The 18,003-nt window shown below is 38.5% G+C and overlaps 1 protein-coding gene and 1 pseudogene across 1 annotated transcript; one reads left to right on the forward strand and one right to left on the reverse strand.

Annotated features, from left to right (window-relative positions):
* The first annotated feature begins 8,838 nt into the window (after nt 1-8,838).
* LOC145824092 (cytochrome P450 736A117 pseudogene) lies at nt 8,839-9,264 on the forward strand (annotated as a pseudogene).
* Nucleotides 9,265-10,951: 1,687 nt separating this feature from the next.
* Nucleotides 10,952-11,827, reverse strand: LOC145824093 (uncharacterized). Its single transcript, XM_082923683.1, has one exon. The coding sequence runs from the start codon at nt 11,825-11,827 to the stop codon at nt 10,952-10,954; it is 876 nt and encodes a 291-aa protein (XP_082779809.1).
* Between the last annotated feature and the right edge of the window lie 6,176 nt (nt 11,828-18,003).

Genomic DNA, 18,003 nt, shown 5'->3' on the forward strand with positions numbered 1-18,003 from the left:
GTGTCTCATTTGTATCATTTTACATTCCGTGTGGCATGCGTGTCACACTTGTATCATTTCACATCTTATGAGGCATGCGTGTCTCATTTGTATCATTTTACATTCCGTGTGGCATGCATGTCACACTTGTATCATTTTGCATCTTATGAGACATGCGTGTCTTATTTGTATCATTTTACATTCCGTGTGGCATGCGTGTCACACTTGCATCATTCTGCATCTTATGAGGCATGCGTGTCTCATTTGTATCATCTTGCATCATGCCTCATTTTCATTGGCATGCGTGTCACATTTTCGTTGGCATGTGTGTCGACATTTGCATTAGCATGCATGCCTCATTTGCATTGTCATGCATGTTGCTAACAACATTGTACCTGTTAAGTTTGTTTTATTTGCAGGCACGATATTGTATATACGGTTCATTTGAGGCTGGAGCGACCAGACGAACCGCGCAGGTATCTACACGGTCTAGGAGACCTTAAATCCTTGGAAGGTGTGAAACCTTCGGCACATTGATGTGTGCATTTCGGTTGCATTGTCATGCATATCTTAAGCCGCGTGTTGTCGCGCATTTCATGCAACATACATTTTATACATCATTTGCATTTCAAAAAAAAACAAACAAAACAAAAATATAGTTGCAATGTCATGCATCATCGTAAACACATGCATTGTCATGCATACATTTTGCATCCCGGTCCAGGTGACCCTAAATCCTCTGAAGGTGCAATTCCTTTGGTGTTTGTCGTGCCCGAACGACTTTCGGTGGTCTGGTAAAGCCACCTGCCTATGTTCGTGGTGAGTTCCTAGAAGATCAACTGGGACAGTGGCAACTAGAGTTCGAACGGCTAATGCCTAGAACGGAAAGGTTCGGGAGTTCTGAGACTAAAGTCTGGTTTAAATACCCAGGGGTGTATCCTCGACTTGAAATCTGTATGGAAGCCCCATAGATTGAGGCAGCATGTCGGCGCCTCAGTTCTGGATATTGAACCAACCTAGTATATTGCCCTGTTGGTAAGATAGGGAAAGTCGGAATCATAGCCGTTGCATCATAGTGCATTGTCATGCATTTCCATTGTAGCTTGCATGCATTCATTGCATTTTCCCCAGTAGATCGCATCATACTGCATTGTCATGCATTATGTTGCATTTCCATTCCATTGCATATTTGTAGATATTGCATTGTAGATTGCATGCATTCATTGCATCACCTTCCATCTATGGCTTGCACCTTTCCATATTGATCTTGGCCTGGTATGTGCCCTTACTTTTCACGTTAAAGCACAGTTCTGCATGTGTACGCGCCTATTCCACGCTGGTATGTTGGTTTGAGGGTTGCGGCACCTTTTCTGTGTTAGACATGGCTCGTATGCGTACATGCCTTTCCTAAGCAAAATTTGGTTTGGCCCGCGTGCCATTTCCATTGCATTTTAGATTGCATGCATTCACTACATCACCTTCCATCTATGGCTTGCGCCTTGCCATGTTAAGCTTGGTCTGGTATGTGCCCAAACTTCTCGTGTCAAAGCATAGTTCAGTAGACCGTTCTATGCTAGACGTGGCTTGTATGTGTACATGCCTTACCTAGGCAAGATTTGGTTTGACCCGCGTGCCATATCCATTGCCACCTCCTCAGCATATCCATATATATATATATTGCATTGTAGTGTAATTTTTGCATCCGGCATTAGGATCATTGTCCTTCCTCCAGCGGGGCGTTTCCCCACTTATGTCAATCCCCCCAATACTTGTTCTTGTGTCTGTCTACGATGCTCATAGTTCAGCAGACCATTCTATGGTAGACAGACTTGTTACCTCCATCAATCTATTTGACATAGGTGTGGTCTCGAACCACTCGTGATTGGATCATGATTCAATTGCTTTGCATATAGTTTGCATTGTTTCAATTGCATTGCATTTTCATTTGCATTATTTATACATTGTTTTGTATATATTGCATATCATTTTGCATTCTTTTTTTGCATTGTCTTGCATTTCGCCCCTGCCTTCGGGCACATACCTTGTTTGTCTTGCATGTTTGTCTAAGTCTTCGGCCTTGTCAAAAATGGGTCGTCTTTGGGTTTTGACATTCACTCCCGTCATTGTTATGACTTTCGAGTTCTGTCAAAGAGGGGCAACTGTGGACACCCCATTTTTGACCGTCCTCAAGACTTGGACATCACCATTGGAACACTTGGTGATTACCCCTGTTTGTGTTCATTTGGAGTTCCCGGAGGTCTCGGTTATGCGCCTTGCCTCAGGATCTCCGAACTTGACTGTTTAGTGTCTGGTTTTGCACCAAACACTTGTGTTTTGCCTTGGAGGGGTAGGGAATGCCTTGTGAGGCATCCCTACACACCACCGGCAGTGGCTAGAGGTCACCGGCTGGTTTTTGCTGCCATTGGCACTTTTTATTGCCGGTCGGCACTATTTGTTGCCGGTCAGCACTCTTTTTTGCCAAAATGGCATCTTTGGCCGGCCGACTACTGTGCATCTGCTTTTGCAGATATTTTATCACAGCTGTCTTGCTTTTGGCTCCCCTCCATACACGTGTATGGAGGGATCTCTCTCTTGGAAGCTTGTCTTGTAAGCTTTACAAGATAATAAGCTCTATAAGAGAGAGCCTTCTCTCTTGGCTTTAGGGTTAGACACTTGAGAGACTTGAGATATTTTAGACAGCCATTTTTAGGGTTTTGAGTTCTAGGGTTAGAAACCATACACTTTCTATCTCTATATCTCCCTCTTGTGTGTGTTTAGGTGCATTTGTGTCTTACTATTGCACACAAACACATAGTGTTTCACCTTCGCTTAGTTACTGAGGTTCTAAGAGGTTGGTTTTGAAGTTTTGGAGCTGTTTTCAACCTAGAAGGGGCTGTTGGAGCATCATTGTTAAAGGGGTCTTCAAGGGTAACAATTTTGCCTCTTTATTCACCAATATTGCATTGTATTTCTAGCTGTCTTAAAATCGTTTTTGAGCTTGGTGTATAATACAAAAAAGTTCTATTTTTAGGCCCTCTAAATTGTTTGTTAAGAGTGTTTTGTGGTTTGGAGGTGTTTGACACCTCTTAGGCCTTGAAAGGCCCCATTTTGTGCTATTTTGAGTGAGTTTCGAGACTTTGGTGTTTGGGCCTCTTCACCACTGAAATCTTGAGGGATTTCAGTGGCGGAGATGGTGCCTTGAAGTCTCCAAAAGGGGAGGGCCACCCCCTCTCCTTGTTGTCCTTGAAAGGGACCCTTTTTGGCCTCTTGAGAGAGCATCATGTTAAAGTGTGTATTGATCATATCTTGACTGTTTTCCATGCTTATTATGCCATGATATAACCTTGTTGTGTGTTGGTTTTGGTACACCATGCATGCTTAGCATACCTACCATGTAATGCCATGTTATTGCCTTAATATGCCTTAGGTTGTTAGACTTTGTTCTAGCATGTTTTAGGCTTAGCCTTGTGAAGGTTTTGTGCTCATTTTGCCATGTTTAAGGTCTGTCCTAGGTTGTTTGGGTCGGATTTGACATGCTTAGTATAGCTCCTTTGCATTCCGGCTTGTTGGCCTTAAGTGTATGAATGTATAGCATGACATTCTTGCATTGATTTAGTGGTTTGGAACCATCCACCATATCATTTCAGTCCCTTTTGCATGCCTATATGTTTGCCTTGGATGTCTCCTTAATGCTTTGAAAGCTTGGGTAGCATGCTCCTTGTTTTGGCATTTATGCATGCCTTTGAATTTAGGTCATTTGGACGCCATCTAAGTGATCTCTAGGCCTTGTCTTAATGTGCTAAAACTCTGTTTTTGGTCAATAAGTTCATGCCATGTTTGGTCTTGTTAAGTGTAGTTCAATACTCCATTGGTTTACTTTGAATGCTTGGGCCATTTGTTGCATGCATAGCTTGCATTGGTAGGTTAGTTTTGGCATCACATTAACATGATTTTCAATGCTTACCTTGCATGTCATATGTCCATGATCATTCCCTTCTAAGTGTGCTTAGAAGTAGTCTTTTGATGCTTAAGCATTTAGGCCTTCAACATGTGCATGTGTGTATGTGTTTAGTCCTTTATTTTGGTCACTTTGGCCATTGTTTTAGGCCTATTTAGAGTTGCCTAAATCATGTGTAAGTCCACCTTTCCATCAATTCGCATTGCCTCATGTTTGCTTGTATGCTTGCATAAGTGTCTTGCCATGCCATGTTGCATCCTTAGCTTACATGCCTAGGTTGCATTGCATCTTGCATGCATGCCTTATTCCTTGACTTGGTGATAGGAATTGGGCCTTGGTTTGTTTGTTTGGTTTGCATTTCATTTGACATGAAAGTTGCACCCTTGATTCTTTGGGCCGTCATGCATGGAAATGCGTGATTGGCAGTCCGAGAATCGAGACACATGCCTCTTTGAGTCACAAACATGATAGGGGACATGATTGGTGCATACATTGCTTGAATTGTATTGCCATGCAAGTTCTGTCCTCTGCTGCTATGAGTTGCAGGTTCTGCAGGCATTCTTTGCCGACCGGCATTACAAATTGCCGACCGGCAGTAAATCACCAGCCGATGGATGCATTTTGTGCCGGTGACCACATACCACTGCCGGTGGTAATTCTACTCAGCCGGTGGTGATTCCCAGTATCCAGAGAGGCATCCTTGAGACTTTGGCAGTCTTCAGAGGAAAGAGCAGGGAAAACAGAGGCAGACTATGCATGGCGGTACAATTCTGAGCAAGACCCGAGCACGCGCTGCATCTGACTCTCCTCCCGAGGCGGTTTACTGTTTTTTTTCCTAGCTTAATTAGTTTGTTAACTGATTAGCAAATTTGTAATATTTAATTAGCTTGCGTAGTTAATTAATTTGTATTATTTATTTGGTCCCTCCGCGCGAGGGCAAATATGTAATAAGTGTATGTGAGTGCCGTCTATGTCTTCCAAACCCCACTTCTTTATTCCCTTTTATTTACCTACTTATGATGGTAGACTAGGGCATATTTAAAGATTAGCATACCTTATGCAATGCATGCGTGCATTCATACATTTGCTTTGCATGCACCGGGCTCGGTGCATCATTCTAACTACATCTGTATTTCAAATTCCAAATTGAATACATGTTAGTTGTGCATTTTCACATGTCATTCATAGACTAGCCGAGCCTACTCTAGTGACATTTTGTATGCGATGCATTAGGCACTTAACATGGACTTGGATCATGCATTGATTGCTAACATGTTCCTGTTTTTGGCACGGAGTACAATGTAAGTATTTATGCTTTAGCATCTCGCATGCGTGTGAATGTTGCCGTGACAGTATGCTTGCCATGTGGCTAAATGCTTACGTGATATTACTGTTTGAATGCCTGTGGGTGAAGGTTGGATTGTTTGAGTTGGGAAAACTCGTTGAAATCCGTGTTTTAGCCTACTTGCGGGTAGCAAATTCCAAAGCGCTTTTCAAAACAAACGGATATGCAATGCTTTTTTCCAAATTAGGCAATCTAGTCTATACTTGTTTGCTGCGCGCATAACATAGTAACGATAGGCTAATAATTGGTTTAAGAACACATAACGTTTTCAAAATCGGATATCATGGTTAGTAGAGGTCGGTCTTCAGACCGGGCGAAAGGGGGTGCTCATAGCTGACCTTCCCCAATCGTACCCTAGCTCCCGAGCCGAGACAACTCCGGTGATGACGGACATGTGGCCTTCGGCACTGAGTCAGGGTTTCCTAAATTCTCCCATAAAAAATATTTAGGTGGCGACTCTGTATCTGGCAAAGCAGTCCATGTTTGGCACTTCTTTTCAAAAATCTATTTCTTAGAACGATTTGCCAGATTTGGACTCTTTGGTTCAAGATTAAGAACAGCGACACAAAATCGAGTCCGAACTGTAGTAGCGGGGTCCCTCGCGGGCGCGTGCTACAGCTTCCGTCGATGTCAACTCGGTCTAAACCTTCCGTGGCCTTCTCATTTGGATGCTGCCCAATGTTATCAAGGATCTCCCGATTCGGCACCTCAATGGAGTTTACTTGCAGTTCCTTTGACATTTTGACGGCAAAGAGATAACATGCTTGTGCCGATTTCTAAGAGCCGCGGATTTGCTCAATGTCGTGTTCTGTTGGGAAACGTAGCAGTTGATGATAGGTGCTTGGGACGGCCTGCAAGGTATGTAACCACGATTGCCCCATGATGAGATTGTACGACGATGGCAGCCTGACGACCAAGAATTCCACATCCACCGTTCTGGAACCTGCTCGAACGGGTAAGGTAATCTTTCCCACTGGGTACTCTGGATTGGCATTGAAGCCGAATAGTGGATAAGGAGCCAGAGTCCGGTCTGACTCATTGAATTCGAGTTTGATGAAGGTTTTATAATACATAACCTCCGAAGTGCTGCCCTGGTCGATAAGAACGCGTTCGACGGTGAACCAGTTTACGCGTAGCTCAACAACCAATGGATCGATGTGAGGGAGTGTTAAGCCGATCAAATCAGTGTCGTCAAAGGTGATACTTGGCGTTTCTCGGAGCCGCTTTGCTGGCGTGAGTTACTGTTGGGGGTCTGGATGTGATTGGATCACATGCACGGCTAGGGCTACTGGCAGCCTGTATATCATGTGGACGGTGTCAAGCGGAAATACATCCTTCGGAAGGGCAGGTGTTTTGATCGCACTCCTCCGAACGCATTGTTGGAGACATTCGTCCTTTGCCAACTCCGTAAGATGATCTGTTGAGGCATAGCGGCCGTCAGTTTCGTGCTGTCGGGCTCGAGATCGTCGATCATCTGCCCTCAGGGGTCGCTCAGAAGCCTAGCGCACTGTTTGTTTGGATTTTGCTATTTCTGAGGCCAAATCACGACAAAGGCGTTCGTTCTCAGTGATGATGCTGTCCAACCTCTGTTTGGTTTGCCTAGCTTGTGCCATGGTCGCTTGTAGTGTCTTTTGCGTTGGGTTTGAAGATGAGCAGAGGTCCAAGACAAGTCTTGCTGCGATGGTTTTTGGTCCAAGCGAGTTTGCTGGAGTGAGGTCAACTCTCTGTGTGGTCTCGTTAGTGGCTATCGGAGGATCTTCAGTCACGCCTGCCATGGATGTATTTGAGTATTCCCACAGACGGCGCCAATTGTGGAGAAGTGGTTTGGAAATACTCTTCAGATCCTGGGAGATGCTAGTGATCCTCAGCTAGTCACCTGAAAAGATACAAACACTCCGGTCGGGGGTGCCGGAATTAGCACTCCGACGGACAAGTCAGTTCAGACACTCAGGATAGCTTGTTTACTAAGTTAAGTGAAGTGATTCTTACATACCTTTCTAAATCTGTGGTTCTTGTATTTATACTTGCTTTTTGGGCCTCGGGGCCTGAGCCTACTTTTATCTTATTCCCTTTTTATTTATTCGGAGCTACTGATCTCTAGCTATTCGGCCTTCCTAACGTATTCGGCATCCTAGTCACGCAATATGGAGTCGAATAATATCTGATTTTTGGGGTACGCACCTTCCAACTCTTCTATTTATTCGGCTCCCACATTAGCTAATAACCAGAATAAGAACACATGTGTTTATGAAAACAACATATCATGTTTAGTAGAGGCCGATCTTTGATCGGGCAAGCGAGGGTGCTCATTTTAGGACCTTCCCCTCTCGTAGCCAAGTTCCCTAGCCGAGGAAACTTTGGTGATGACGGACACGTGGCCTTTGGCACGAGTCAGGGTTTCCTAAATTTTTCAAAAATAAAATATTTAGGTGGCGACTCTTTGATTGAAAAATCGATTTTCCAAAATGATTTGCCGGATTGGACTCTTTGGTGTTTATCAGTTTCACATTGCACTTTGTGACATTAGGTTCAGAACCGTGACAGGAGTCTGAACTATAGGACCAATTCGAGCTCTTCAAAAGGAGGCGCAGAAAAGTCGAGTCCACAACTGTAACATTTTGTCACATTTTTCAGACTTTTAGCGACGTTTAAAACTCAAATTTCGTATAATGCACATAGAACATATATAGAGCAATCCAAGTCACCTTACAATTTTCTATAAACTTGTTATAGTAATCTAACAATTGGGTTTTTGTGTATATCTTATTTGACGAGTCCATTGCATATACCAAATGTTGTTTTCAATTAATAAATTGATATGATTGCATGAGATGATCTATAGGAATATATTTCAGGTTTTCAATAAGAAAGGAGCCTCTTTTTTAGTGCTGTTTTTTCCTCCTCAGTCTTCTACCTTTGTCCAAATATTATTATGAGAGTTCTTATATTTTGACTTTTGTGTATTTTTAATTTTTTATAATTTTAATTGTCTCGATTTTGATAATGATTTTATGATTTTGTCATAATTTGGTCCAATTGATTTCAATTGTTAGTGTTATTTTACGAAAAATGCGCACATGATGTGTTATACTTTTATAGGTAAAATTATAAATTTGTTCAACTCTACGAGTTACCCTCAACCAACTAAGTGACCATTTTTAAAATAAAAAAAAAACCTAATTGGTGTTATCAATTGGACCAAATTGATACAAAATATAAAATTAATAATTGAAACTGAGCTATTTCAAATTATAAGGATAAAATATAGGGGCTACTGATATAATTTTTCGTAATATGTGTAATATGGATCCAAATCAGACCATTAATTTTGTATTCAATCTTGAAATAACAAAAATTTAATCATGACACAATTACATTTACAAGTGCACGCTTATGAGTGCACCGAGTCACATACTCAGAGAATACATATCTCTATCATCAAATTGCTAGTGGCTTTATTTTGGATAATCTCTATATTGCTATAAGTTTTTCATTTAATTTACACCAATTGTTTTTTCCAACCCCTCATTTCTAACAGGTACAATCTTTCCGCGTTATGAGAGAAGAAGAAACAACCCTTATGATAGAGAAGATCAAACAATCATGTTCTTCTTCATCTTCAACAACAGTGAATTTGAGTGAAATTCTAGTGTCTCTTATGAATGGTGTCATGTGTAGGGTGGCCTTGGGGAGGAAACACAATGGGAGAAAGTTTAAGGAGCCTTTGGGAGAGTTTGTGGAGTTGTTGGGTGTTTTTGATTTGGGAGACTGTATTCCGTGGCTTGCTTGGGTGAATATTTTCAATGGTTTGTATAAGAGAGTGGATAGAGTTGCTAAGGAGTTGGATGATTTATTAGAGAGTGTAGTTAAAGAACATATGGATATGAAAAGAGAGAAAAGTGGTGGTGAGAGAGCTGATCATGAAGGTGGTGTTGAAATTCAACAAGATTTTGTAAATGTGTTGCTTGATATTCAAAAGTGATAATAAGGTTGGCTTTCCTATTGCTAGGGATAGCATCAAAGCACTCATCCTGGTAAGACTTGACCTTCATTTTCTTTCTTGTTCTCTTTTAACTAAATAAAAAAAAAAATACTTATGAATCAATTTGATCAAACCATGAACTTGAATATTGAGTCTAACAGTCACACTATATTATGTAATGTCACTGATTAATAAGATTAATAATGCTATACTTATCATCTTTTTATATTACATTCAATATACCACCTCATGTGTTAACTCATCATTTATGTAATGGGTCTTACCACCTATATTTATGTCAAATAAGGTGCTAACACATGAGGTAATAAAATGAAGGTGGTGTAAAAAGATGGCAAGTGTAGTATTACTCTAATAAAATATTATAAATTGGATTAGGTGTACATCTTTTGTCTCTCACTAACTTAGCTATGCAATTCTCACTATCATAATGTGTGATTATTCATTGTTGATAATACCTGTCATAGCTACTTCTTACTCCACAAATTTTTTGACAAGGTTTGAGAAAAAAATTTATTTACCCTCCAAACTATCATTGGAAAGTCAATCAGGGAGCTTTTGCACCAAAAATTCTTGTTTAAAATACAATAAGTACTATTAGGCAGAGAATTTTTACTCTCCTACTAACCTAATCATATAGTCTTTTTCTTGATTCAAAACAAAATCATATAGTCGCCACATTTGCAATATGAAATTCCTCATTAATAGGTAATATTGTGACATAGCATCTCCAAAATTTCTTGTTTAAAAAGCCAAAGCCAAATGAATTATTTGACAAATGTTATTTTGTATGTGTTGTAGGATATATTTGCTGTTGGAACTGATACTACATACTCTGCTTTACATTAGGTGTTGGCAGAGCTCTTGCAACACCCCAAAGTCTTGAAGGAACTCCATAACGAAGTGCGACGAATAGGCAACGACAAGCAATACATAGAACTGGAGCACCCCAAGGTGAAGTACTCGGGCGGATAAATTTCTTGTCTAACAAATCTTGTAATTGTGTTTTCAATTCTTTCAATTCAGAGGTTGACATGCGGTATGGGGTTTTAGAAATTGGTTATGTCCTGGGTATTACATCAATGGTGAATTCGATTTCTCTATCAATTAAATCCCCGGGCAATTCATTCGGAAACACATCGGGACATTCACAAACAACAGGGATGGTTTCCACATTAGCACTATCAGAAAATGTTGTCAATACACAACACAAGTAGCCCCAACACCCTTTTCTGAATAACTTCTTGGCTTTCATAAATGAAATCAAGTATGGCGGAGGAATTACCCCATTTCCAACGAACACAAACTCAGGCATACCATGTGGTCAAAACACAACAATTATATTCACACAATCAATAGTTGCACAATACTTTGTCAACCAATCCATACCAAGTATACAGTTAAAATGATCAAGACCCAATGGCAATAAATCAACATATAATGTCATATCACCAATCACAATGTCACATGCTAAATACACATACGCGCATACCATAGAACCTCCAGATGGTGTAGAGATACATAATAAATAATTCATAGGCTCTAGTGGTCTAGTTAATTTCTAGGAAAAAACATGCGATACAGAGGAATGCATGGAACCAGAATCTATCAACATGTAGGCACATTAAGCACAAATAGAGATCATACCTGACACCACTAACTCAGTGTTCTATACATCACCAAGAACTAATGTGAATACTCGACCTTCCTTCAAAGGTTCTTTCCCTGTATTGGTTCTCTCATTCATTCTTGGTGCACGAGCGGATTCGGCAGAACTTGTCGTAGGTCGGGTAGCATTGTCGAATCTCATTGGGCAATCTCTAATCAGGTGGCGGGCCTTGCCACATCGAAAACAAGTACCAAATGCACGGTAAGACGTGCCTTTATGCTTCCTTCCACAATCTAAAAAAACTGACATAGACCCACTACTTTGGCTTGACCTGCTTGAAGATCCAGTATTTTGCTTTTTGTTTGTAGAGAATAAGTGGCCCTTTCGAAAATTGGATCCAGATCTTTTACCACTCCATTCAGTTGTTGTTGGGGCCTTACTTTGTTTCATTTCTGCTAAGGTAGCTTCTGCCATCAACGCTCTGTCTAATACTTCTACATAGGTAAGCAGCTTTAAGATGCCAACTCGGTCAAACACTTCCAACGTTAAGCCTCCTTCAAATTTTTGTGCCTTTTTGTAATTGGTATCCACCATGTATGAAGCAAACCTGGCCAATTCGGTGAACTTGACTTCATACTCTGCTATTGACATGTTGCCTTGTTTGAGTTCTTGGAATTCAGAAACCTTTCGATCTCGAAAGCACTGAGGGAAGTACTGGTCATAGAAGATCTCCTTGAATTGAACCCATGTCATGTTTCCATTGTTGTTTCGGATTAACAGCCACCATCTTTGAGCTTCATCTTTTAGTGTATAGGTGGCCAAGAGCACTTTCTGAGTCGTGGAGGAAGGGAACACTTCAAATAGCTTTTCCATTTCAAGTAGCCATGTTTCTGCCCTCAACGGTTCAATACTGCTTAAGAAAGTTGGTGGTTTCATCTTTATGAACTTCTGGGTTAAGTTGATTATGTCATTATTCGGTTCAATTTGCACCGGTGGAGGTGGAGGCTGTTGCCTCTGTTGTTATGTCATTGCTTCAGTCAAAGCTGCTAGCATTTGTTCTATTCAACTCATTCAGGCCTCAGAGGATTCAAACTTCTTGTATTTTTCATTTGCTATAAGTAAACAGAACACCTATAAATATAGGCAAATAGTCATTTTTCACACAATGGTTAGATCATTCAATCTCAGTTTATTCATTTCCATTTCATGTGTTCATAGTCAAATTCAACTTTCACATTTATAGAAATTAACACACATACTCACACGTGCAAATGAAATGTCATTAATTCTTTTCTAGGACATCCTATATCTCACATGGACTCGTGTGTGCCGTAGAACACGTGCTCAACCCAAACCCGCCGGCCAGTAATCCTTGGATTACCAAAGGCCTCTAAACAAAATCACCAAAATATAATGGATTGCGAAAGAAGATATACAAAATACAATGACCATAGAGCTGTGTAGACATACATGAGACAGGAAATTTAAAACTTATATATATATGATGTAAAACTTCCATATGGCATGCATCACCATACGAATAATGTCATAAGGGACTTAGCCCTACGTATAGACAGACAAAAACAAATCAAAAACATCTTTTACTTGGGTCACAAACTTGACTTCTACCAACGGGAACCTCTCCAGGAGGCACAAGGGCTGGTTGACAGAACACAAGCTCCAGGTCATCAACTTTGAGCCTGGTCACGCGCCTGATCATCTACATACATAAATAATAGAGTCACTAAGAGAAATTTCATTTTAGTTGCCAAAAGCCTATTTTTAGTCGCCAATCACTTTTGCCGACTAATATATTTGGTCGCCCGTTTGGTCGCCAACAGGTCATCAGGGAAACAATCAACGACTAAAATTTGTTTTGGTAGCCAAAAATAACCTATTGGCAACTAAAACTTTAGTCGCCATATATTTTTAAAAATAATTATATATATATATATATTTACTTTTAGCGACTAAATTATTTAGTAGCCAATTGAGCATGTATGTTTGGCGACTAAATTTTTGGTAGCCAAAAGTTTCACTTTTTGAGAATTGTCTAAACATTTAGTAGCCAAAAGTTTCCTTTTTACAATTGGCGACTAAAAGTTTAGTAGCCAAAAGTTTCACTTTTTCATAATTGCGACTAAAATTTTAGTAGCTAAAAGCCAACCTGTGATATTTGTTTAGTCGCCAAAAGGCCTCATTTAGTTTCTAGAATTTGTTCTATAATATTTTTTACGCCACCTAAAATCTGTGCATATACAAAATTATTCATCCATTCATTCATTCATTCATTCAATTCTCAACCATTCAATAAAAACATTTCGCCACAAGCTGTAGCATTCAATTTCCTACCATATACAAAATTTAACTATTAAAAGCCATTCAAATGCCTTATTTCAACAAAATGTAATAAGCAGTGAAGAACAGAGACATAGACAATGTAATAACCTTCAATCATCCTTAGCCCTTTGATCTCTTAGTTGCTCAAGCTCTTCAATCAACACCATCAAATTTCTATGAGATGATCCACCTTCTTTAACAGCTTTTATGCCATCTCTCCCAGCACTTTATCCTTCTCTGTCATCATCACTGCCGTCCATCACCCTCCTCACGACGGCCTCTATATTTTCGCTCCTCACCACATTCTTTCTAGCATCAATCCACAAGTTCCAATCCTTCTTCTTAATTATTGAATTGGAACTGACAAAAGAAACATTATAAACATTGCAGAATGAATTTATGAGACTATGATTCATAAAAAAATTTATGAGAGGCCAACAATTTCAAAAAAACATTCGTAAAAATTCATAAAAATTTCAAACAAGCCCAACAATTTCTAACAAGGGAAAAACGTTCATAAAAATTCATAAAAATTTCAAACAAGCCCAACAATTTCTAACAAGTGAAAAACATTCATAAACATTCATCTATAAGCCAAACCTAAAATTAATCCTTAATTTGGTGATAAAAATAAATGATCCTACATCGCAAAGCATGCGGATTACTATTGTCACTACAGCAAAAAAACACTTTTAGCAACGTTTATATTAGTATCAGTGACCCAAAAAAAAAAAGGTCACTGAAGCCATGTCACTAAATGATGTAGCGACCAAATAAACTAACATAGCTTGAAATGTAATGAATTTCACTACTTTAATACTGAGTGTTGTCAAGAAAACTGGGGCAAAATGCAAACTCATAGCATTTCTACCTTCTAAGATATACCCTAATGGATAACTAAAATAATTTGTTAAACACATAAGCTACAAACAAGTATAACAAAATAAAAGAAATCACATTTTTTTTTTTGGATCGGCAAATGAGTAAAACAAAATAAAATAGGATTAGTGCTCTAAGCATCATAGTAGGAGCTTAGATCCTAACTAGATTGGCACCAAAAGCCACTACCCAATCATCTGCGGGAAAATCCCATTAAACCAGCAAACTAGTGGATGAGAATTCAACCAAAAAGTATCAACCACAATACAAAAGACTAACAACAGCCACAAAACAAAGCCCTAACAGCAGCAAACAGAGCCTAGAAACAATCAACAACTCCCAATGCAATCCAACATGAAGCGTAAGTCATTGACTGAATAAGACAAGCTTTTCTTGTTATATTTTACCCAGAGAGTAATATTCACTTTGATGGATGCAATATTAGATAACATAGCTTCAACTTCTATGCCATCAAAGGCCCCATTCTATAGGTGTTGGCATGTCATACATGTGTTCATCAATAAAGCTATATCAACCAGCACCTAAGTAACCAGAGCACTCTCTGATATGCTTGAAATTAAATAAAAAGTCATCAATTGAATACACTATACCTTTATTTATGACTTTAATCCCTTTAGCAATTTGGTTGAAAGCTAACCTTATAAAGATTTCTTTGTCAATGTATCTCAATAGTGAATGCTAGAAAAATGTTACATAATAAATGGGATCTTTGGCATGAGAATGGGACAAACAATGGCCCACAACCCCTCCCCTTCCCTAAAAAATAAAAAGAAAAATAAATGAAAAAAAAGAAAAAAAAGGCATCATTCTCATATGACCATTTTCAAACTGTTTACCAATTCCTACCCTTTTTCCGAACAAGTAATTAAAAATGAGTAATGGTCACTGTACTTAAAATCTTACTAACAATCCTACTAAAAACATTCACTTCCAAATATTATTGGTGGTTTAAATATTATTAATTTTTTGACAACCAATCACATTTGAGCATTTATAATTTTAGTAAGATTGTTAGTATGCATAGAATTATTCATTAGAAACCAAGAAGCCAAATTAGAAATCAAAATCAATTAAACCCATAAATTAAGTTCCTAAATACATAAAACAAGCTATGAAATTTATATTAACAATTCCACCTTCAAATGAACAAAACCCTAACCTATACCTAAATCTAACCCATCTTCCCATATCTTGAACTTATCTAAGCAAACATGAAATCAATTTTTCTTCACTAAATTAGACCATCAATTTTCCTTAGAAAATGATACACACACACACACACACATATATATATATATATACGCACACATATATATGGGACCTAATTAAAATGAAAACCATAACTAAATTTTTTTTTATTGATTTAGTTACTTTAATTTTTCCAAAATCTATACAAAATCATAGTTCTGCGATGACCAAACTATATGAATCAACTTTAACCTTTCAAAGAAAAATAAATAAATTCAACTTTACCTTTTATTTGATTATGTATTATATATATATATATGATTATTAAGCCTCCTTCTTATGTCACTAAATGATAAACAAATCAATCATAACTGGTAGTGTTTTCTCTGCATTTCTTGGAGTGAATTTCCTGTGCTTTGAAAACCAAAACCCACAAAACAGAAAATAAAATAAAAAATTTGCTAAAACATTTCAGTTCAGTTAACAAAAGTGCAATAAACATATTCAGATTGATAACTAGCTTGTACCCTAAAAAACAAGCTAGCTAAGATAATGAAACGATAAACATAACAATGACAGATTGCCTAGCTATCAACCAATTTTTCCCACCTCATGGGATCTAAATATAGCGATATACCATCATAGCTATTATGGGGATAAATTTGAAGGAAGCTAGGCCAAAAGAGAAGGTTAACTCTCAAGAGAAAACATAGTGTGATAGGTGTTAAAAGAGTAATAGAACTTAACAGTAAAAAGTTGAACATGTAAAAAAGTAAACTTCAATACCTTTCCAAATAGTCTTGGCTGAATTGATTAGTCCATCAGCTTGTCATTAGAAGATAATGAAGCCTTGGAGAGGCAACTGAAAATTCAAGAATAATGATTGAAAATAGTATTTAACAAGACATAAGAAAAGAAATTGTCTAGTAGATTTGACATACTATCTATTCTTTGAAGTTGATAGAAACATTTTTTTCTGGTACACTCTTTGCAAATATTGTCACTACCACTTCTTTTGGCTTCTGATAGTATGAATACTTGTTTAAGTAATCATTGTCAAAAAACTGTATGGAGCTGGGACAGTATCTCTAGAAGCAGAATACTCCATCCGGCATAAAAAAATAATCTAACAGACTAATATTGGTTACAACAAATTAACAGCAATCGAGGAAAATAAATGATGGCATTGGTGCCGACAACAACAGAAGCAAAGATAGTACTGCCATCACAATGGCAGCAGCTGCTAGCATTAACAACAGTCTAATGATAAAGGCAGCAATTGAAACAACATATGGAAAAAAAAAAAAAAAAAAACTACTACACTTTTAATGCATATTAGAAAAATAATTTAGTAAAAAAAATAAAAATGACCTATAAAAATCGTTAAAGGCTTGTTCTGTTATTCAACATAGAAGTAACATGACATATAGGTATAGGCATGTACATACCTGCAATACTTTCATCACACTCTATAATCAGTTTGGTGAATCATGAATGATTTTGTGTTAAATAAGTACACTTTTCTAGTGCTGCTTTGGCAGCATGATATTCTTCAAGCTTAAAGCATGCAGTGCTGAAGAAAAGGGAAAGTTAAAAAATTAATTATTGAAAGGATTGTTTTGAAGAGGAATGTTTGATATCATGCAGTTGCATGATAGCTAGAATAATATTAATCCACTTCAAGAAAAATCTGAGGGGTATAATATGCAACTACTTAAATGGAATCAGTTCATATCACAACATAAATGGTCTAGATAAAGTAAACTAAGAAATGAAGGGAGGGGGGGGGGGGAGAAGCTTCACAATGGGTATAAAAAGTGAGTTAGATGTGTAGACAACAAAGGCAAGGATAAGTAGACAACTATACTAGTTTGCGAAGAATCTTAGCCATTTTGCACAGGAAGCAAAGCCAAGGATAGGTAGACAACTAAGACAAGAACTAATTCTGATGGAAGTGATAAGTTATATCTGTGTCTACGTGAGTGGGTGAATTTTTCATTTAGGCATTGCATCAAACAGTTGGTGAGCAGAAGGTGTAACAGGTAGCAGAAATTCATGGCAAACCACACATGTATCTACACAAACCAAACTAAAAAAACAGAGAAGCAAAGACAATTTCCCATCAAGCAAACACAATGGGACAAAAATCAGACCACTCCCTTTGCTTTTTCTTTTCTTCTTCTATTTTTTATTTTCTTATATGAACTCCATCGAAGAGGAGTCATAACCCAGTTAATGGAACCATTTCAAACAAACCCATTTCAGAAATGAAGACAAAATTAAACTAAATGGGTAGAATAAACAACCCTAGAGCAAGAGTTCACAGTTGGGGAAATAGAAGAAAGGGTAGAGAGAGAGAGAGAGATCTAGAGAGAAAGAGAGCGAGATAGAGAGAGTTAGAGCGAGACAGAGAGCAAGAGAGTAACAGAGCAAAGGAGAGTGAGAGAGCGAACCTGTTAGCGACGGTGATGGTGCTGATTTTTGGATGTAGACACTACATTTTTAACTGACTTTAAGACTCAGACGTCATCGATTGAGCACTCGGTGATGGCACATATTGTGCTCGTTCTGAGGTTACAAAGTCTCGGCTGAGAGCCTTGCCTCCGGGCTTTGGAACCTTTTCGTGCCTTGCCTCGATTTGCGAACCAGGTCCTGTTTTCTCAGTTTTCTCATCCTGAAGGGAG

The sequence above is a fragment of the Camellia sinensis genome, chromosome 4, assembly GCF_055761805.1.
Source record: "Camellia sinensis isolate YWXY chromosome 4, ASM5576180v1, whole genome shotgun sequence".
NCBI classification, from domain to species: domain Eukaryota; kingdom Viridiplantae; phylum Streptophyta; class Magnoliopsida; order Ericales; family Theaceae; genus Camellia; species Camellia sinensis.

What these genes read in the sequence shown, in the direction of transcription:
- LOC145824093 (XM_082923683.1), bottom strand. Translation starts at nt 11,827, where the DNA reads ATGAAACCACCAACTTTCTTAAGCAGTATTGAACCGTTGAGGGCAGAA.